Genomic DNA, 23,384 nt, shown 5'->3' on the forward strand with positions numbered 1-23,384 from the left:
GAGACCCAACCTGAGATTAGGCATACGAGATCATGTAGAACACGGTCTCAAAGGGAGAACGGGAAACATAATAATTGTAAACCAAAAAAGAAGGTCGGTAAGCCAAATACTGGTACTGTTATACCAAACCCTTTTGTATTCGCGGCCACTAATGGTGCTGGTAATGGAGCTAATCTAAACTCGGATATGATTGCCTCACTTTTAAAAAACGTAGAAGCTTCTTTTACTGCCAAAATGGAGGAGCTTATTAAACCATTAACCACTAAGATTGAGGAGTTAGCTAAGGAAGTGATAAGGCTGGGTGACCTGTTATTGTCTCGGGAGATAGTTCAGCCTAGTGGAATTGATTACTCTGGGGGGAAAAGGAGAGATACTGCTGTTCCTAATGATATACAGAATAAGGGGAGGGGAGAATCTGCTGATACAGTTATCCCAGGACCCGTAACTTTTACCCAGCCGGATATTCCTGTGGAAACTGTTTTGCAGCAACAATTATCCATAACTCCCCACAGCATTAGAGCCTCTAGTGTGGCGAGACACAATGGTCATCTTAATCTACCACCAGACGGTGCTCCTTTTGTAGTAGTACTGACCAATGTGCCCTCTTGTGGCACCCACCCTGCATCTCCCCATGATGAATCCTTTATCTCTCTGAAAAATAAGACAGTGTCCTGGCTCAACAAAAATTGTGGTTTTCCGATCTCCTATTTTGACGAGATATTAACAGTAAGGCGTGTAAATTGGGTAGGGCCGTCCAAAAAGTCTGGTTCAGGGGACTGTATAGTCGTAAATTTTAAACACCCCCAGCATGTAGCAACCGTACTTTTGAGAGCTGCTGCACTGGTTTATAACACAAATAGTATCTGTGTACGCCCCTTGGGTTATTTTTATGCACATTTGTGCAAACCACGACTGCAACAGAATTTAACCAGGCGGGGACGTGAACCTTTTACTCCCGTGCAAGAGACCCATCTTCTGCATAATATTACTAATTCCTGTGGTGTAGGTGGACCGATTGGCATGTCTAATAGGAGTGTTAGTGCTGGACACTATCAATATGGGCCGAATCTTCACACACAGAATAGGTTCGAAGTATTATCTGGTCTTGAACTGTGCGATTGACGGGGGGCACCTGCAGCTCAGGACATCGGGGCTTCAGGTGAACCTACTAATCCAGATAATTTGGTAGGTAAATTGTCAGGATGTCTTGCTGTCTCTTGGAACATTGCGGGTCTTGCTGCCAAAATGTCTGATGTAAACTGGGTGATCTATATCAAACAATTCTCGATTATTTGTTTACAAGAAACCTGGGAATTGGGATGTGAACTCTTTTTGGAAGGGTATAGGGCCTTCTTTGTGCCAGCCTTGCCATCTGTGCGGGGTAGGCCCAAGGGGGGCCTTGTAATTTTTGTATCTATATTAATTCCCTGTGAAGTACAAAGAATTGTTGCACAGCATACAGGTGTAATGGGTGTAACCTTAAGTGGAGGTAATGTCCGTGTCGGGCTGGTGAACTTTTACAATGCTGTTCATGATAGTGGTGGCAGGAATCATATTTATTTTTTAAATTCCTTTGTTTCAAATTTTATGGAAAATGTGGGCCATAACCTCCTGATTATGGGGGATTTTAATTTGCATCCTTGTATAGACCCATTGCATAAATGTTTACCAGAAATGGTGTGTGATCGGGCAGACTGTCTCCACATGGAGCACACAAAGGAGGGTGAACTGTGTAATGACTTTTTGAATGACCATGACCTCTGTTTGGCCATGTCTTTAAAAGACCCGCTATTTCGCTTTGATACCCCTACTTTTAAAGGGCATGGAAGGGGTACCTTTATAGACCATATATTGGTCTCGCAGACGATGCAAACTTTTGTGGATTCTTTTACCATCGACTTTAGTGAATTCAGTGACCACAATCCTCTTATAATCGGTCTAAACTGCCCATGGTTCAAAAAAGGTATTACGAGTATCAGGCAAGGTAGTTTGGTTACAACTGATGGTAAGAGGCGCTTAAAATGGTCTATGGTCTCTGAGGATGTCCTCTATAAGAACATCACTGCAGGTTGTGCCGAGGACATCAAAGTTTGTATGAATGGGGGAGGTGAACCCAAGCTGGTTCTAGAAGCGTACCAAAACATTACGGAAAGGGTATCAGCAATTCTATCGGTCCCATATAAACCCCGACTTAACTTAGGCCCGAGATGGTTCAGTCATGACTGTACTCTAGCTGCCCGTAATTTGAGGGTAGCCTTGGCAGCAACCCCGAGGAACAGGGAGGCCGTAAAACTCTGTAGAAAGGAATATAAGGCTACTATTGCTGCCCGTAAAGAGTTTTTGAGGAAAGAGGCCTGGGAGTAATTGCTTGATCCCGCTACTTTGAATAACAGCACTAAATTTTGGTGTCTGGTAAAGAAACCTTTTCTGACTGGGGACTCGGGAGATGGACTGGTTTGTTGTATAACAAAGGAGGAATGGGAGAGTCATTTTAAAAGTTTATATTATTCAGAGGCAGATGCAACTATGGTTGCTGTCCCCTCTGATAGGGAAAGTACTGCCATCATTTTTGATATAAATGAGGTTCTGGTTGCTATAAAGGGTCTTACTGCTAACAAAGCCCCTGGCCCTGATGGAATACCACCTGATCTTTATAAATCTGATCCGGACTTTTGGGCTCCCATTCTGACTGCTGTTTTTAATGCAGCAGCCACATTGGGTTGCCCGGAGACTTGGGGTCTCTCAACAATAGTTCCGGTCTTTAAGAAAGGAGACAGGGGTAGTGCATTGTGTTATCGCCCAATCTCGTTAATTGATTCAATGGTGAAGATAATGGGGAGAGTTATACTCCAACGCCTAACAAGCTGGACGAACGAAAACAATATTTTGTCGACCTCTCAATATGGTTTTTGTGAAGGGCGTTCAACTATAACTCAATGTCTTAATTTGTTTCTTATATTGAATAAATATACTGTTGTGTATAAAGGAACAATTCACCTTGCCTTCATGGATCTGTCCTCTGCCTTCGACTGTATCAACAGGGGGAGGCTGTGGCAGACCATGAAGGATAAGGGTATTGATAAGGGGATTGTGGAGTTCCTTGCGGACCTGCACAACGACACAAGAGCTAACGTGAGGTTTTCATTGACCGGGGAAACTACAGGAAGTTTTAGTATCAATAAAGGAGTACGTCAGGGGTGTATTTTGGCCCCTTTTCTTTTTAACTTTTATATAAATGACCTTGAGGCTGTCTTACAAGAGGTAAAATCAGACTGCCCTAGAGTTGGTCTGAGGGGTATCCCTCTACTTTTATATGCTGACGATGCGGTCTTAATTTCCAGAACAGAAGTTGGTCTCCAGGCACTATTGAATGTTTTTAATAATTTCATGTGTGATAGGGACCTTAAGGTCAACAACTCAAAATCCTATATTATGCATGTTGGCCGACAACCGAAGAAGAAGTTCAATTTTAAATTGAATGATGTCTCGATCCCTACCACTCAAACATTCACCTATTTAGGTATCTTATTTGATACCAAACTTAATTGGGCTCCTCACTTGGCCAAGAAAAAGGGGGAAATGACTAGAGTCAATGCCTCCATCTTCAATACTGCGTCTAAACTGGGGAATAAACCAAATGTGGCTATGATGAAATTATACAACTCTAAATCCATAGCCACTGCTGTATACGGTAGTGAGATATGGGGCTACATAAATGGCGAACAATTACAAATAGTTGAAAATAAATTTTTAAAACGCCTGTTATGTGTCCCATGTAGTACCTCGAACTTAATTGCACATGAAGAACTTGGCTGCCAGTATTTATCCGACATTGTCGGTTTAAAGCCTCTGTTATGCTGGGTAAAACTATGGTTAAGTGATGAAATCCCTTTAACACATTTGATAGTGGAAGACCTTATATCACTTGATCATGCCATGTGTGTACCTTGGCTTAAATACCTGAAGTCCCAATTTTTGAAACTTGGTTGCCTGAACTTGTTTGATAAACCGAGGGATATAGTCAAGGGTGATGTAGCAGCAATTAAAAAAGTTTTCTCTATGAAATGTATTGCCCTAAGAGATGAAGTTGAGCTCTTAAAACCTAATGTTAGAAAGTATATTATGCTGAGTACTTGCAACTCTATGGAAAAGTATCTAACATGCCCCTTCACCTCACATGAGAAATTTTTGCTGACCCGATTCAGGTTTAACATTTTCCATCTTCTCTTATTTAGACCCACGGCAGATATTTTTAAGAAACCTGTAGCTCCCTGTGGCTGCGACGGGAAGTCTCCACAGGATATGCTACATTTTATGTTTTTATGTACATTTTATGAATATCCCCGTAGGAGATACCTTGTTACCCTTTTAAAGAAATTAAATTTTAAACAAATTAGACCTGCCTTTATGTACTTACAGCTGCTGCACCCGGATAGTGTCCTCCAGGTGTTAGAATTTTTAAAATTGACACTAAGATTTAGAAAATGTTTAGATGAGTAAATGTAACTTCCTCTGAACTATCAGTCGCCCATTGCACTAATGCACTTTTTTTCCTGTACTGTTTTGCCTTTGCACTCTTTTATGGAATTTATGTATTGTATATCTGTGTGATCGATTTTGTCATTAATGTGATGTTTTTTAATATGAATTGTTTATTGATGTGTACTTTTATGGATTGAAAAATATCCGAAATAAAGTCATTAAAAGAAAGAAAAAAGAAAAGAAAGACTACTTCTCTAGCTTGGAATTAAACTGTTTTGCTCCTCCTAGACTGTGGGCAGGCTCCCAAAAGACGTTTCCTTGGTCAGCCTAAAAATGTGACATAAGTGTGATGCAGCCCTGGTTTCTCCTGCAAAAGCAGCAGTAGCTAAAGCACTGGTTTCGATGATTAAATTAAAATACAGCCATTTGCTGCCTCAATGTGAATGCAAGCAGCTCTATGGCAAGAGGCTAAAGCTTTGATCAACAAGATCTGCAGAAACAAGGAAATGAAATGAAATGATTAATAAAGCGCGACATGACCCGGAGGTATCTAGGCGCTGAGAACACCAGAAGACCGTTATTTCCAAAATGATGTTACTGGTATAGCCAGGTCTTTAAGCACTTCCTGCACTGGAGCAGTTTATGTTCGTATTTCAGGCAAGTGGGCAAGGCGTTCCAAAGTTTAGTGGTGGTATAGGAGAAAATGTTGCTTCCCCATTTTACTTTTGAAATCTTGGGGATAGCGAGGTTGCCACTATTAGACGATCTAAGTGATCTGCCTGGGATGTAGGGTCTGAGGAGTTGCAATAATTGTCGTGGGCCCTTGCCATGTATGGCCTTAAATGCAATACACAAGGCCTTAAACTGGATGCGCTTGCCGATGGGCAGCCAATGTAGCTCTGCGAGAGCCTTGGAGGCTGAGTCGAAGCGAGAGAGCCCAAGCAGAACTTTAGCGGCGGCGTTTTGGATGGTCTGCAATTTTTGTAGACTACGTTTGCTTGCACTTGTCAGAAGGACGTTGCAGTAATCCAGTCTTGAACCAATCAAGGCTGTGACCACTGTTTTCCTGAGTTCCAATGGAATGAACAGAAGTATTTTCTTCACGATTTTGAGAATGAAAAAACAGGTTCCTGTGGTATGGTTGATCTGGGGTTCGAAGGAGAGCCTGGGGTCAAACAAAACTCCCAGGTTCTTAACCTTAGCGGCTGGTGCAGGGGGAGGGCCCATGTGACTTGCCTACCAGCTGTCTGACCAAACAATAGGTGTGTTGCCAAAAAGCATAACTTCTGTTTTCCAGGCATTGAGCTTAAGACAGTTTGTCTGCATCCACTTCCCTATATGACTTACGTTTTTAAACCAGGACGCAGTGTCTGTGGACGAGCTGTTGATAGACACTATGATTTGCGCGTCGTCCGCATAAGACACCCGCGTTAATCCAAAAGTTGTGATCAATTTGGCCAACGGGGTGACAAAGATTAAAAAGGGTGGGGCTCAGCGATGAGCCCCGAGGCACTCCACAAGGGAGTGTGAAGTCTGGGGAGACAAACAGGTCAAGTGCTACGGGTTGTGTTCTGTTTGACAGAAAAGATCTGAGAAGGCGGAGTGCTTTGTCCCTGATTCCCAGTGAGGCAAGACGATCGACCAGCACGCCGTGGTTGACAGGATCAAATGCCGCTGAGAGGTCTAAAAGGATAAGGGCAGCGCTCCCACGTTTGACAAGGGTCAGCCTAAGTTCCTCTGTAGCTGTAATTAGGGCCAGTTCTGTACTGTGGTGGTATATGAGGAAGGCGGACAAATCCTCATTTAGATATTTTTCTATAATTTTAGCCGGGAACGGTATCCTAGAGATCGGTCTGTAGTTGGAGGGGTCATCTAGGTCCAAATTTGGCTTTTTCAGGAGTTGCAATATAGAGCCTCTTTTCCAGTCAGTGGAAAAGGCCCCTGGTGAAATCAGTGTTAAAAATAGGTCAAAGAGCAGGTCCCATGATTTCCGAGACCAGGTGCAAGATATTAGGAGGGCATGGATCAGAGGGGGATCCTGACTTAACTAGGGAGATTAATTCAAAAGTGTGGTCAAGAGAAATTGGTGAAAACATAGAAAGATTGGTGGTGGGAAGGCTAGCTGTATTAATTTGGTGGGACGGATTTGCGCTTGTGTTTTTATCCGTGAGAGCAGGTGGATTGACTTCGGGGGTGAAGCTGTCGAAGATTTGATTGAATTTTAGTTAACCGGAGTTTGCTAGCTTGTTACAGAATTGCTGGCTATTGCCCTGACTTTGGATTTCAGGGAGCTTGGAGAGTTTTTTTACCGTAGCAACAATTTTTTTGCACAGCCATTAGCTGCTTCAATATTTTCTGTGATGAAGTCAGATTTGGCTTCGAGAATGAGCGGTTTATAGATTTGCATGGCCAGCCCAGAGGAACCGTTTCAAATGTAGTTATGAAAAGCAGAGGCCACAGACTTGTTTCCTCAAGAAGCTTTTCTGGGGCATAAACATCGGCTTCTACTTTATAGGCTGCTGCCGAAATATCTTGCAACCAACCCCATTACCCTTATTCTGTCCCAATGAATATTTTTTGCATAACAAACGACCCCATACCCAAAAGGCACTGCACAGTCCAGAACGCATTGGTTAAAAAAAAAAAAAGATTCCACATGAATGCTTCATACAGGGCTTTAGAATTTCTTACAAGTATATACCCACATTCCAAGTACAATCCTCTGTTCCATTTCTCTCAGCACTTGCTGCAAAGATTTGGGTTTCCAGGTTCAGAATTTTCCCAGATAAAAACTTTCTTAAATAAGGGAAATGTGATGTTTCAGCAGCAGATACGTGCAGGTTAATTATACAACACACGCACAGCCTTTCAATTGGGCTTTACATGGTGGCGGGTGATGACTGGCAATATATAGATGCCAGTTACAGTAAATTTCAGAAGAAAAAGAATGATCTAAAAAAACATACTTTTTGTATTTGGTTACTTCGGAGACAGTTCTTTGCAGTCATTTAAGACCTCGCGTATAATCACTAACTACATGTGCCAATAAAAAAAGCAAAAACAAGGTGATGAAGGAATGCTTGAATTAATCTTAGCCACTGGTGATTGCTCTGGGCCGTGTTCCATACCATCGCTTGTGTTCCGATTCAGGCGGGACCTGGCCTGTCAGTTCGGGTTGGACTGGTCCTATTGGAACAGGGTCAAGACTGGTTTGAATATGGCTGGGTCCAAACTGAGGTGGCATGGTGGGTTGGAATGCTCCTCCACGCGATTGCCAGTGGTTAGACTTACTGCTAACATTCCTCCCATCACTTTGAGTGTTTAATAGAATTTTAAAAAAGCGTAACTACCATCAGTGTTTATACTAGTGCAGAAAGAAAGTTTTGAAGGCAGCTGGATGGCTCAGTGTGTTGAATGCTCACCAATGAAACATGCATATTGACACTGAGGAATCAACCTTTTAATCCTCTAGTCAAATAACTGCCCATTCCTTTAAATACCTGGGGATATGCATTTCTCATCCTTCTCCATTGGCATTTACTCAATATATAACACGTGGTCAGATGTCTTCTTCAAGACATTACTCACCGGAACCCGCTCCCCCGCTTACTAATGGGCAGTGTTGCTATTAGAAACATTTTGGCACTTCAGTACCTGCTATTTATATTACATTACTGCCTCTTCCAAGCGGACTGCCTCTTTACGATCATTTTATGGCAAAACCAATCACCCTGTATCTCTGCACAAAAGCTACAAACCTACTTATGAAGGAGGACAGGATATGGCTGACCCGCTCTCCTATTATAGGGCTCCCCAGCTCCTCATTCTCAATGAATGGCTGTTCAAAACTGGAGGGGACCCGGCTTATAGGACATGACTGAGCCCTTGGAGATGCACAATTCTTGCACTATATCTATGGTGGTACACCCTCACCCTGTGACATCCATTCTCTATAAATCATTAGTTACTAAGACACCTAATACATTTGTCAGGCTCCGAGAATTGTGGGAGGCAGACATGGTTCTCTTGGAGGAGGAGAGGAAGGAGGCACTGGCAGCACCTAGAAACATTGCAATCATGACTGGAATGCTTTTGATTCAATGTAAGTAATTACATAGGATGTATCATACATGAGAGGCTTCAGTGGATTCCCCTCTATGCCTGAGATGTCACACTGAGGTTGGCACTTTGGTACACAAGGTTTGGCATTGTCGAGCTATCCGAAGGTTTTGGGGTCTGTAGAATGGATCTGTAGTGAAGTGTTGGGTTCCCATGTCTCACTTGACCCACACATTCCTAATCACCAAACAGGACACAGCACAATACTGGTGTATATTTATGAAGCTAGAAACTGTTCTCACAAACATACAGGTTTGTGAGATTTGTGGGCCCAGTACAAGAGGGATTGTTTAAAAAAAAAACCCTTCTCAAGTTATATAGATCTTAGGACTGACATACCAGAGACTGCACTATTTGTGCAATCATTAGTTAGGTGGTGCTGGGATGAAGCAAGAGACTTTTCCTTGTTAATGTTTAATGTTCATTTTTTGATGATGAAGACGCGTTTCATTTTCCTTTGTATTATTTTTTGTGAAGTCGAATACACTATTTCCTAGACTGTATGCATCCTTTTGTTTGTGCTTATGACCAACAATTAAACTTGCAGCTCTTGGCAGATCTGTAAATTGAATACCATCAAACTGAGTAATAGTAACACCTGTTATTAACATGTTTTCTATATAGTGCTAAATATTATTTCACATTACCAATTGGTGCAGTTCCTGCAGGTGAGTTAGAGCCTGGCACATCAAAGCCACACAAGAGGACCTAGAGTACAGCAGAGTTTCTACAGCTGCAGGATCACAAACAAGCTCATCAAGCATGCCTGGGGAAAAGGAGAGAGATACACTTCTAAACATTAACGAAAATTAGACAATCCTATTTTTAACAAAACAGGACACGTATGATTTAAGAAAAAACACACAATACCCCCAAATGGATATAAAGGCATTGTTAGACCTATCAGCCTTAGGGTGGTCTTTTTACAAAACGTTTTGCCTCTTACCTCCTGCTTTTCTGAATTTGCTTTGTTGTCCTTAGGACTCTAGCAGTGGTAGCCATGGTAAAGTGCACTAAGCGCTCTTGCTCACTCCCTAAAACATGGTAAAATTGGCTGAGTGAGGAGCAGCAAAGTCAATGATTATATTGGGAAGTATAATCTGATTCTAAGAGAATGCTTTCTCAATACCAGTTTTACAGAGCTGCGCCAACACCTAGTTGATAGTAACTTCACTGACCCCAGGGAGCTTACTAAGGAGGCCAACCACAGCGCTTAAGAAGGCATCTGGGGGGATTCCCAAAAGGGTGGTTAGAGTCCCCACCAGAAGAAAGAGAGAGGGTGCCAGGGGTGTAAAAACAAGGAGTTCTCTCAAGGCCATCAAAACAGTTCTCAGGGGAAGAGCATCCAACCCTATTCTGACCAAAAGAGCACTGGCTTATGGGATAAGATAATAGGTAAGTATATCCCCAGGTGCCAGGAGTGCTTCAAGTGCGGCATGAGAAAGGGGATATCAAGTGACTAAAAAATGGCAGCCCTCCCCCACACTGGTGGGTAGACCCCCAGGTTGGCTTGTGTAGAGGTTGAGGAGAAGACTGTCCCAGTTAGTGTAGAAGAGAGAGCAGAGGTTATCCTAGTGTCCCAAGGTGACAAGGAGATGGAGCCCAAAGCCCACATGCTTTTGAATACTTGCAATTATGGGCAGTGGGTCACCATCAATGGGCAGAGGATGGAGGATCTAAGGGACACAGGAGCCAGCATGACTACTATCAAATGTAATCTGGTGTCTTCAGAACAAATCATACGCAATAAATTCCACCAGGTTGTGGTAGCAGACAACTGGCAGAGTCACAACCCTGTGAGTGGGGGCCGGGTAGGGGGAGTGTGGGGGGGGGGGGGTCTCGTGTTCTCTTGAGGTAACTGTGAGCCCTGCCATGCCTGAAGATTGTGGGTTAGGCAATGATCTGGAGCAAACTGTCTAAAAAGGAAGTGGGGCTAAGGCCACACCTAGAGATGTTAGGGTGGCTTGAGTGGGTGTGCATGACCACCAGGTCCATGGCTGCCCGCAAGGCCCAGGCAGCTTTCAAAAAAGGTAACTGCAGAAGGCATGGAAAACCAACCTCTAAAACTCCCACGGTCTCAGTTGGTGGGAGCCTGAGGGAGCCGACCGGAGTCTACTGGAGAGGATATTGATGCCCTGGGAGCCTGTTGGATGGCAAGTTAAGAGGGGGCCCACCAGGGAGGATTCTGTAAGGCACAGAAAGAGTGCCCAACCCTGGAGGGCTTGAGGCAGCAAGCTGAGGTCCAAGCTGCCAGGGACACCTCTGAAGATTACCTCATATATTGGGAGAATGACCTCCTGTAAAGTGAGCCTAAGGTTTCTGGGACTGCGGCAACCCCAATGTTGATGGTCCACCAGTAATACAGAGCCTTCCTGTTCGGGCTGGGTCATGAAATAACCCTGGCTGGACATCTAGGGCAGAACAAGATCTTTGCCAGGTTTGTGTTCCACTTTTATTGGCCCCAGATTAAGTCAGACTAAGATGCATTCTGTAGGTGAAGTCGCACTTGACAGACCAGTGGGAAAACAAGGAAAAAGCTCGAGGTTTCACTGCTTCCCTTAGCTGTCATTGCCCCCAACCCCCAATTGCAAGGGTAGGCATCAACATTGTTGGGACCTTGGACATCAAACCTTTCTTAGGCAACAAGTTTATCCTGGTTTTCGTGGACCATGCCACCAGATACCTCAAAGCCATACCTCTGAGGACTGCGACTGCTCATGCAGTGGCTATAGCCCTGATGGGGATTTAAACCGGAGTGGGGTGTCCGAAAGAAGTGATGTCTGGCAGGGGCACCATCTTCATGTCAGCTGTCAAAGTCCCTGTGGGATGAGTGTGGACTAACCTACAAGGTCTCCATACCCTATCACCCTCAGCCTAATGGGCTTGCTAAAAGATTTAACAAGACCCTCAAAGGCATGATTATAGACCTACAGGAACCCATGACGCGGAAGTGGGACATTCTCTTGCCATGCCTACTCTTTGCCTACAGAAAGGAGTAAGGTTTAGCCTCTTTGAGCTCCTCTATACCCCCGTTAGGGGACCTCTCAGTCTGGTATGGGAGGGGTGGGAGCAAGTTCCTAAGAAACCCTCCAGGATATAGTCAGCTATATGCTGGCTCTCAGAAACCAGACCCAAAAGTTCCAGAAACAAGGCTTCAGAAAACCTGGAAGCCAGCCAGTAGGTTATGAAACTCTCGTACGACCTGAAGGTCACTGGTAGAGTTTCAACCAAAAAGTGTGGGTGATGAAGCCTGTGGAGTCCAGGGCCCTACAAGACTACTGGTCAGTGCCTTATGATGTGACAGACAGGAAGGGTGAGGCCACCTACTTAGTGGACCTTAAGACCCACAGAAACCCCTTAAGCATTCTGTACGTCAATCGCCTCAAACCACACCAAGAGAGTTCTGAGATCACCATGCTCCGAGTGACAGATGAGGCGTGCAGAAGAAGAGTGAACCTCTTTCTGACCTTCTATCCTTCAAGGAGAACGATGGGTCAGTGAAGAGTGTCGACCTTTCCCCTACCCTGACCCCAGAACAGCAGTGTGGCTGTCGCCAGCTGTTGGGGCAGTTTGCCTCTCTGGTCTCCCTCACTGCTGGGCTCACACACTTGTGTACCTATGACAGACACTGGAGACAGCATGTCAGTGAAAAATAAAATATACAGGCTGTCAGATAAGGTGAGAGCAAGTATGAGGGAGGAAATGTCCAAAATGCTAGCTTTAGGGGCGATTGAGCCCTTCAACAGTCCCTGCTCCAGTCCAGTGGTGCTAGTACCCACAGATGCCTCACTGCCCAAGAACATAGGTTCTGCGTGGACTATAGGGGACTGGACTCATTTAAAAAACTGAAGCTAACTCCATCCCCAGACTGGGCATTGTTAAGTTCTTCAGTACCTTTGAGCTCATATCAGGGTACTGGCAGATTGCCTCGACTGAGTGGGCAAAAGAGAGGTCGGCATTCTCAACCCCAGAGGGACACTTCCAATTTCGGGTGATGCCCTTTGGATTAAAATACGCCCCTGCCACTTTTCAGAGGTTGGGAAATCGGGTTCTGGCTGGGAAGGAGGCCTACCTGGATGACACTGTGGTTTACAGCTCCAGCTGGGAGGAGCATCTGTACTACCTCGAGAAGGTAATTAAGGCCCTACAACATGTAGGCCTGACCATAAAGGCCAGTAAGTGCCAGATAGGGCAGGGCACTGTTGTGTATCTGAGACACCTGGTGGGCACTGGCAGGGTGCAGCCCCTCTAGGCCAAAATTGAGACCATTCTGACCTGGGATCCCCCCCCCCCCAAAAATTCAGACAGAAGTGAAGGCCTTCCTGGGCCTCACCAGATATAACAGGGATATGGCACCATTGTTGACCCCTTAACTGAGCTGACTTCTAAGAAGAAGCCCAAGAAGGTGAAGTGGACAGATACCTGCCAAAATGCCTCCGGCAGCGTCAACGAGGCCATGTGGTATAATTGGCATATTTGATTGGTATATTTAATTTATTAATACATCTCTAGTAAAACGGTATACCATATACGTAGGATTGGTAAATTAAATGCTACTAGTGGGCTTGCAGCAGTTATTGTGCCACTCAATTAAGTAGACCTTTAAAAACATATATCAGGCCTCCCATTGCAGCCTATGTGTGCAACTTTAAACTGCCATTTCAACCTCGCAAACAAAGCCTTTGCTAGTCCTAAACCTTCCTTTTCAATACATATGTCACCCCTAAAGTAGGTCCTGAACAGCCAATAGGGCAGGCTGTGTTGTAGTTAAAAGGTTGGGCATGTAATTTTAAGTTTTACATGTTCTGGTTGTGAAAAACTCTTACATTTGTGCTTCACTATTGCAAGGCCTACCTCTCCCATGTAATAACATTGGTTTACCTTATTACATTTAATAAGTTACAACTTTTGTGTAGGAGCAGGTGGGAATATCATGTTTGGTGTCCGAGGAATTGTAATTTAAAACCCTCTAAATTGCAATTCTGAAAATGACACTTTTATATAAAGTTGCCATTTTCTTGTCCTAACCATTTGGTGCCTGCAGCCTGTTTCCCAGGTGACATGACTTAGTGTAGTTGGCCTTAATGTATTTCTCCAAGACAGTATCACAATAGAGGGTCTGGGTGCGGGCTTGATGGGGGGAGTGCGGAGGTTTCACCTATCACACATGCATTTTAAAAGCAGTGGTGCAGCTCACACACAAAGAACTTCACACTAGTCTACTATGCCCCCAGACATTCTGGGACCAGGGCAGGGAGACCGGAGAGTCCAGAAAACTAGGGCGGGGGTTGGGGAACTCCAGAAGCTTCTTCCACTTCAAAGTGGGTACCAGGTATAAAAATAGGACCCTCACACCCACTCTTCAGTACACTCCTGGACCAGTGGATACTACAGAAGGAATGCTGTGCTGCCAGAAGACTATCTGGCTGCCTGGGGTATGCCCTGCTGTCTCAGAAGTAAGATTGAACCTGCACTCTTCATCTCAGGCTGAAGTGACTCCAAGGGTCAGCTGACTGACCTCCAGTTCTGAGCTACAGGGACAAGCATAGCTCAAGAAGAACAAGTTACTTACCTTCAGTAACGCCTTATCTCGTAGAGATTCTAACTAGCTGCAGATTTTATACCTTTGAATATTTTTTCAGGTGTCACACTGAATCCAGATTTTTTTTAGCAATCCCTTTGCACCAGTAGGTGGCATTGTTCAGTTCCACGGGCGTGGTCATCCCTGTCAGAAGTGACGTTCGCAGTGCCTATAGAGGCGGCACCTCAGCACGCAGATCTCAGTTCTTCACTACTTTTCCACACTAGAAGCATGGAGCCAAGCTGAGGACAAGTGAATAATGGGCCAAAATGAGGTCCTGAAGGATCTCTTGGAGTGTGAATGATATACTGTTCGCAGAACAGAGAGGATGGGAGGGTTGGTAAGGAATGTGCAGCTAGACAGAGTCTCCACCAGATAAGGTGTTACCGAAGGTAAGTAATTAGTTCATCTGTGAGAACTTTCTAGCCACAGATTACTTACCTTAGACTAGGCACCTGGGTCTGTGGACTGAGTTACACTAAAAAGTCCTGGAGGACCGAACGAGCAAAATGCATGTCGCGCTGGACCGGACTGTCAAGGCATGTTTGGCAAAACTGTGTAGTGATGCCCACGTGGCTGCCTGACAAATATCCAAACCTAGGACCCTTCTCAAAGAATTGGTGTCAGCTTTAGCTTTGGTAGGAATGAGCTCTCAGACCCTCAAAGGTTTGCTTTTTAGCCAATGCATAGCAGATTTTAATGCACAGGATAATCCATCTGGAGGTGGTTCTTTTTTTGAGCTGCTTTAACCTTTTTTGCAAACTTAAAACCAATAAAAGTTGATCATCCACCCAGGATTCTTTGGTGTGATCGATATAAAAAGACAAGGCTCCCTCGATACCTCGGGGTCCGCCTATACCACTCCTCCACAGATATGTTTGAGGGTAACCATAATAGGGCGTTGGCGAGTATTAGGGCTACAGTGGGATTCTGGAGGAGCCTTCCGTTGGCTCCAATTGGGAGAGTGGCATTGGCCAAAATGATCATGGTCCCACGATTATTGTATTTATTTACCAATTTGCCAGTAATTCCACCCAGAGCCTTTTTTCGGGACCTAGACTCCCTCCTCAGCGCGCTCATCTGGGGGTCCGCCAGACACAGAATAGCCCTGAAAAAATTGCAGTTGCCTACCTCACAGGGCGGCCTGGGAGCCCCCTCATTCGAGGCCTACTTCCTAGCAGCACAGCTGCAGTGGCTGTCGCACTGGACGGCAGACAGGTATACTGTGGAAACTCACACCGTCGCTGGACGGATAGCGGTCCCGGAGATCCGCCGCCTACTCCTCCCTGGCACCAAACCAAAACGCACATACCCTCTGCAGGTGTCAGTGGCACGTAGGTGCATGCTGAGGATACACCGCATGTCCCCGGGGACCCCGTTGTACTCCCCTCTACTCACCCTGGCGGGATGGCCCAAACAGGAACACTACTACACAACAAACGCGGTCCGCACGTGGACATCGTGTGGTATAACGGAAGTGGAGTCCCTTTTCGAGGACGGGCAACTGAGACCGTTCCACAGCCTTGTGGCAGAATACGATCTTCCCCCAGGACAATTCCTGCTTCACCGCCAACTCCTAGATAGCTACCGACCATATCAGGACCTAATCAAAGGGGAACCATGCACACATCCAGTTCTTCACACAATCCTACACATGGGAACAGGGCAACATTTAACGACATGGCTTTATAAAGCCATTCGGGAACTGACTAATAAACCACTGGAGACCCTGAGGGCTACCTGGGAGGTTGAACTCGGGCGCGCACTACATGATAGGGAGTGGGAGAGGGCTTTGGAGTACCCTAAGAAGGTCTCCAGAAACGCACGCTTTAAGAATATCCAATATTACATTCTGCACAGGGCCTATTTAACACCTGCACGCCTCCAACGATTCTACCCCGACACTCAGTTCCTATGTCCCAGATGCCTCGAACAGAATGCAGATTTCCAACATATGTTTTGGAATTGTTCCGTCATTAAAACTTTCTGGCACCATATTCATACTGCTTTGGGTACCCTCACAGGGCTGGCCTGCATGAACACGTGGGAGGCCTGCGCCATAGGCATCTTTCGCACAAGTAAGCAGCACAAGGTGCGGACCCGTTTTCTCTCCCTTGCAGTGCTCCTAGCCAAACGCAGCATCGCCATGCACTGGCGCTCCCCCACCGGTCCACCGCTGGCGGCTTGGGTGGGAGCTACACACAAATGGGCGGCGGCTGAGGAGGAGACATTACGGGAGGAGGAGGTGAGAGGGGTCCGCAAACACCCAATATCTATGGAATGGGCCATGCTATTATATCAGTTCAAGCAGCTAACCCCGGGGGCAGATCCAACAGACAGCCCACCCGCATTGTCAGCCCTACACTAGCAGTCGCAGACCCCACCCAACCAATCTTTCGAAATACCGGCCGCATGAACTCCACACAAATACCAGCATCAGGTGTGATATCGTGGCTTCAGGTCGCATCGACTATGTTAGGCAACCGTGAGTCACAATGGTGCCTTCCCATACGACGGTCCATACGCTCGCTAGCGATTCTGGAGAGGTTCTTCCATGCCCGTTCCCTAGGTTCTGCCCCGTTCCACCCCAGTTCCTGTGCCAGGTCTGGAACCTGAGATAATTGGGTACACACATCACGATATATCTGTAAGTTGTTTAAGCTCTCACTTGATGTATCGCCAGTATATACAGATATTATGTACCACCATGGAATGTACAATCTAACTTCACTGTTCGAAAACTGTGTATGATATACGATGTGTGAAATATGAAAATGGCAATAAAAATATTTAAAAAAAAAAAATAAAAAGACAAGGCTCTTCTTGGATCTAGATGGTGGAGTCGCTCCTCTTTCTTGGTAGGATGATGATGGGTGAAGGAAGTTGGCAGTGTGATATTTTGCCTGACGTGAAAAGATGTCCTAATAATAAAAAGTGCTCAGGTTTTAAGAACCAGCTTGTCAGGGAAGAAACAAGTGTATGGAGAGTTAATGGAAAGTGATTGCAATTTGCTAACCCTTCTGGCAGATGTAATCGTTACAAGGACAACAATATTGATGTTGAGCCGTTTTAGAGGGCAGCTGTGCAGCGGCTCAAAAGGTGAGCACATGACGATGGTGAGGACTAAATTCAGGTCCCATTGGGGCATAATGAAGGGCATCGGAGGAAACAGGTTTTGCAAGCTTTTAAGGATATGAGTCACAACAGAAGACTTGAACAGGGAAGGTTAGTCAGGCAACCGCAGAAAGGCAAAAATGGGAGAAAGGTACCACTTAACGATGCCCAAAACAAAGTCTTTCATAGCTAAGGATAGAACTAACAGAACTTCAGACAAGAGTGCAGACAAGGAGATGGATGGATCACAAACTTTTCAGACACTCACCCCCAGTCCCAGATCTGGGTTGAATCCATCATCGTTCTTTAGCTCACTTCGCCACCCCGGTTCAGACCCACTCATTTGCAAATGAGTCCTGACCCTATTCTTCATGGGAAGACCTGGCTTGGCAGTTCGGGCTGGACTGTTCCCATAAGGAACAGGGTCAAGACTGATTTGCATAAGGCTGGGTCTGAACTGGGGTGGCGAAGTGAGCTAAAGAATGATGATGGATTCAACCCAGATCTGTCACTGGGGTGAGTGTCTAAAACGTTTCAGCGCTCCGTCCATAATCTGTGTATTTGCAGACAAAGGATCAACAGATTTGTTTATACCCTGAGACACTAATCTTTTCCATCTGCAGGCGTAAATTGGATTCATGGATGTCTTAATGACATCTCAGAGTGCAGGAGGGAGATTAGACACTGTTGCTCCTCAGACTTTACACATGTAGGTGGAGCATGTGCAGATTCAGGTGCTGGACCCTTCTCTGTTGATGTGACAGGAGATCCTCTCGAGGGAGCAGTCTGACCAGAGGACAGATGCTCATGGTCAAGAGATCGCGATACAAGTCTCTCCTTGGCTAGTCCCGATCCACTAAGATAACTTGGGCCTGGTTGTTCTTGATCTTCTTGAGAACTCTGGATAGGATTAGTATCAATGGTAAAGCATACAAGTGGCCTCAATGCCACTCAAGATGAAACAAGTCCCTGAGTGAGAGCAGCCTAGGAAACTCCGGGCACGTAGAAGTGCTTACATTGAGAGTTCTCAGTGATGGTGAATAGATCCAATCAAAGTTCTCCCCAATCTCCGAAGAGACCTTGCACCACTTCAGGATGGAGACACCATTCCTGTTTTGCAAGGCATAGAAGGCTAATTTTCTCTGCTCTGGCATTCAGAGAGCCTGCCAGATGTTGAACCACCAGGAAAATGTCCTGACATTCCAGCCATGTTCAGAGACACAGGGCCTCTTGACACAGGATCCATGACCCCTCCCCGTCCGGCTTATTGCAGTACCACATGACGTTGGTGTCATATGAACACCGGAACTAGCCTTCCCCTGATGGAAGGAACAAAGGCTTTCAATGCCAAATAAATCACTCTCAGTTCCGACAAGCTGATGTGGAGCGGAGACTCCACTGGAAACCAGAGTCCTCTGATCTTCACGTCTCCCAAGTGGCCGCTCCAAACCAGAAGTGACGCATCGGTCACTAAAGCTAGCTCTAGGTGGGGAAGGGAGTGGGATCTGCTACTGATTCAATCGCAGTCCTTGATCCACCAATGCAGAGCTTGTGCAGTCCCCCTCAATATCTGGGGCAGATCAGATTGAGTCCCCTGATGCTGTGCCCACTGGGTCTTCAAATTACATTGCAGTGCCCACATATACCAATGGGTACCTTTTACCAACAGGATGCAGGAGGTGGTGATGCCCAACAGCCTCAAAGTCAGTCTCACCAAAATCTAGGCTAGAGGCTGAAACATCGGAATCCTAGCCAGATTATCCTGGCCTCGCTGTTCCAGAGGATAAGCCCGAAAGTGCACTGTATTCAGAACAGCTACGATGAAAGGGATCGTGGAATATGGAAGTAAGTGTGCTGGAAGTCCAATGCTACCAGCCAATCTCCAGGATCGAGGGCAGATAAAACCTGAGCCAAGGTGAGCCTCTTGATTTTTTCTCTCCTTTCAGGAAGAAATTGAGAGGGCGTGTCATTATCTATCCTTCTTTGGCACGATAAAGTAGTGGGGATAGCAACCACGACCTACCTCTGATGCTGATACCCTCTTGATGGCTCCTTTGGCCAGACAGGTCATTATTACCCATTTGTCATAAGTTCTTTCCCACCATTAATGAAGGTGGCAACAAATCCTGCTACCAACCGGGTGGCAATGGTAGAACGAGGACAAACTAAAGAGGCTTCTGGGTGTGATTGCTGGATGAAGGATGAATTTGGAAGACCTCTAGCACCGGTTCCCCTGAGGCCTGTTGGAGCTGCGTACACGGCCACGCCTCGAATGGAGTGTGCTGCCGGTGATGACTTGGGAGGAGGGATGCGGCTGAGAGCCCCGACCATTGCTACAGAAGGGGCAGACAGTGGAACATATTAGTCATGGAGCCATAGTGAGTTCCAAGAACCCAGCGGTGGCCCTGCTGTCTTTAAAGCGTTCAAGTGCCAGATCCGCCTTCTCGCCAAAGAGGCAAGTCCCACCGAAGGGCCTGTCTATATGGGAGGCTTGGTTGTATCCCAAAAAGCCAGTGTTCCACAGTCAGGCGTGGCGTTGAAGTGCCACAGTTGAAGCAATGGCTCTCCTCAGCAAGTTGGTCTTATCTCATCTGCATCATGTTGTAAACTTCACCGTATTTCTCCAGCCAGCAGTAGCTGGGGAGCATACAACCCTGGCCTCATCTAGTATCATAGGCAGCACTGGCTGCAAAGCATCCCACACTGATTGGGAATAACGTCCCAATAGGTACGCTGCATTCGCAAACTGCAGTGTCAAGCTGGTGGAAGAGAAAATTCTCGTACCAAAGGTATCCAGCCTCTAGGGTTCCCTATCTGGGGTTGTGGTAGGGAACGTGCTGGGATTTATAAGGGAGGTTGAGGCTTGGACCACCACGCTCTGAGGGGTGGGGGTGCTGGGAGAGGAAGGCTAATTCCCCTGGAGCAGGGCAATGGCGGCGAGCAACAGTACTGTGCACAGGAGTGCCTGTGTAGGACTTGCCCTAGGCTCAGAGCAGAACATCTGTGAGGGCTTAATTGAAGGGCTGTAGGGGTACTGATGCAGGATAAAGCACGACTGTCAAGACTTTAGTTTTGTTCTCAACCGTGGGGAGCATTAGGTCCAGGACCCCAGCTGCTCTTCAGACTATTGTCACTAAAGAGGTGCCTATCTCTGTAGCCACTGTGAGAGGAGAGAGGAGGCCAGTGTCTGGTGAGGTATCCAGACCGCTGGCATCAGATAGGTCCTGGTACCAGGTGTCATCAACCATTGATTCTTCTAAGGGGTCGGAGCAGCGGCAGCACCTCTAAAGGGGCAGAATAAGGTTGTCCACCTATTTTGAGCCGCCAACCGCCTTGAGAATTCCATTTTCGGTTGCATATTTAAATTCAAGTGTGCAGAGCTGCTGCAATCACTCTGTAACTGGCCAGCCTGATATGCTTACTTCAGACTTTTGAGTAAGAACCCTCTCTGCCTTCTGGGCACTGGGTGGGGAAACAAATGTAACCCTCCGACACTTTAGTGGGGCGCTGGTTTGCCTTGTCCATCCAATCCCGGCGCAGTTCTCATGCTATTTAATATATTAAACATCATAAGAGCTGAGTCGGGATTGGCTCTTAGGTACAAAGCAACGCCCAAGCTCAGGAACAGTTGAGCATACACATAGCCGATTATGGTGCAGCTTTATTTTAAAGCGCACAACAATTAGCCATGTTTTTTGTTACTTATCTTCTGCCCTAGCTTTCTTCTGGTAGTGAGCTTGAAGATACAGACTAAAGAGTTCCGTGTGCTAAAAGATGAGCGGGGTGTGTGCCCTGCGTCCCGGACACTGCGGGCTAGTAAGGGGCCTGTGGCCGCTGCACTTATTTTTCAAGATAAAAATTGCAAAGCTGGGTCCCCGAGCTGCAATCATTGTTAGTCACTATTCTTGAAATGAAAGTTTTCAAAAAAAACACATTGGATCACTTCATTCAGTGATCACTTTATAATAAAATTTAATATTTAAAGAGTCGTGATTTAAATTTACTAAGTGCTTTCATAATAATTAGTATATTTGCTCAGCTTGAGGAGACTCGAGTTGCTCGTACACTTGGTCGGGTCAAGTAATCTGGCAATGCATGCCTGATCAGCTTTAGTAGTCAGTCCTCCAGTCTTGCTTGCCTCACTCTCTTGCCAGTCATATTGATGACATTAAAGGAAACAACAATGAAAGGAGTGTGCAGCCCAACAATTCGGGCATGTCAAATAAATAGGATCAATCAGATGATCTCTCTAAGCACCTTTCTTTATTCAACAAACAGACCAAGGCTAGATAGTTTACAATGAACTGTGTCACAATGTATGTGTTGCAAAGTCTTGGGGCCTGATTACGATCTTGGAGGACAGGTTACTCTGTCACCATTGTGACGGAGTAACCCATCAACCAAGACCGTAATCAGGCCCTTAATTTCTCAGCTATGCTGTTTAAGACTAAGCTTTTGATTTATCTTTTTACCAGCACAACAGAAAAGTAAAACGTGATGTATGAGGGAGAAAATTAGGAGGGCGCTACGTGCACTTAGTCAAATAAGTAACCCTTTAAAAAGATACCACCGCACGAGTAATTTGAGTCACACTCACATTTAATTTTTTTTAGATTGATTCACCTTTAAGAAATCGCCATTTTCATTTTCTTAGTGTATTGTTAAGGCTTCCGTTTCTTAGGACCTAACTTCAAAGTGATGTTTGCCACTAATTACATAACTTCTACTGGGAGAATACACCATTGCAAAGTACTGCAAACTAACCGTCTGCCAGGGCAAACTCATTTTACAAAAATGAGTGCTGAAGCAATAATGCTAATCCAGTACTCAATTTGTAAAAGATTAAGTGCCAGGGACCCAAAGTTTTGCTCAGAACACTGCAGTCAGCGCTACTGAATATTGGTGTGCTAAATACTAATACTGTGTAGTCTTGATTCAGCCTCTTGCCACTTTAATCCACCACCAGCTGCTCCCAGACCACTCAACTCATTCTTTCAGGTTTGACAGGGTTTTTCATCTTTCTCTTCTCTTCCACCTTTCCCCTTGAGTGTTTTCTCTCTCTTGCTCTGGGTCAAAGTCTGATGAGGATGAATGAGTGCCGTTCTCCAAACAAAAATTAGAGCCAGTGGTCGCCATCTGCAACTACTGATGCAAATTAAGCACTGTCTACCCTCCTTAAGGGTTGGTAACTACAGACTACACCAGGCGCTGGGATGATACAATGTGTGTAAGGGAAAAAGTCCACACAGACAGGGGACTGCAAGTACTGTGTTGGATGCATTAGCCACTTGACAATGGCAGGCCATGGAGAGAGATGCAGAGTCCCTGCAGGTCGATTTTCTTATGCAAATATGTTCTGTGAAACTGCACCTCTATGTGCTCTAATTTTCAACATTGTCTTGGGAGAGAATACCCCAGTACCCCCTTGAAAGTGCTATGCTGGTGTGCTGCACTCACTAAATTCAATATAGGGCACGCATTTATGCCTCACCATTTTTAAAGTGCAGCAGCCGCCATTGGGTTGGAGTAGCCAGAGGGATCCTCAGATCCCCTCATTTGTGTTCCTTAGTGGGCCCTTCAGGTAAATAGGTCTCTATCTCAGATGCTGGTTGGATAGTCCTAGTCGACGCCGGTTCGGCTCCGTATCAGAATAGGGAATCATGATAGGTTCGGCACCGGCGGGGAACAGCGTCTCTGCAAGGGTCCCCCATGGAGGTCCCAAAGTCGTGGCGGTGTCCGAACCGGATCCACCAACGAGATCCAAAGGTCCCTCTGAACCCATGGGGCACGACTGCCCAAACATTTGGCTCATGGCCTCATAGAATTAAAGTTGGATGGAGGTCGCTCTGGCTCTGGGAAACTCTGAGAAGCGCGAAATGGACTCAATGTCAGGACCGGCTGCACAGGAACCACCTGTTAGAGGACCCTTGATTTGTGGTGTTCCTCCACTGCATTGTCCGGAGAGTGGGAGCGACGCGAATGAGTCGAAGAGTGCTTCGACTTCTTTGCCTTCCTGTGGGACTTACCAGAGGAGGTCCTGGAGTGCAATGAGGATCGACATGGTCCACTCCAGTAGCAGTCACACAAC

General features: G+C 45.9%; 1 protein-coding gene across 2 annotated transcripts in view; it reads right to left on the bottom strand.

Moving 5' to 3' along the window:
* Nucleotides 1–23,384, bottom strand: part of BRAT1 (BRCA1 associated ATM activator 1) — a 233,146-nt gene that overhangs the window by 94,774 nt on the left and 114,988 nt on the right. For both annotated transcript variants that reach the window (XM_085629208.1, XM_085629210.1), the window contains exon 8: nucleotides 9,249–9,367. In XM_085629208.1, coding sequence (XP_085485334.1) covers nucleotides 9,249–9,367 — 119 coding nt within the window. The remainder of the gene's footprint in view (nucleotides 1–9,248; nucleotides 9,368–23,384) is intronic.

Source organism: Triturus cristatus, chromosome 10 (assembly GCF_964204655.1).
Source record: "Triturus cristatus chromosome 10, aTriCri1.1, whole genome shotgun sequence".
Taxonomy (NCBI): domain Eukaryota; kingdom Metazoa; phylum Chordata; class Amphibia; order Caudata; family Salamandridae; genus Triturus; species Triturus cristatus.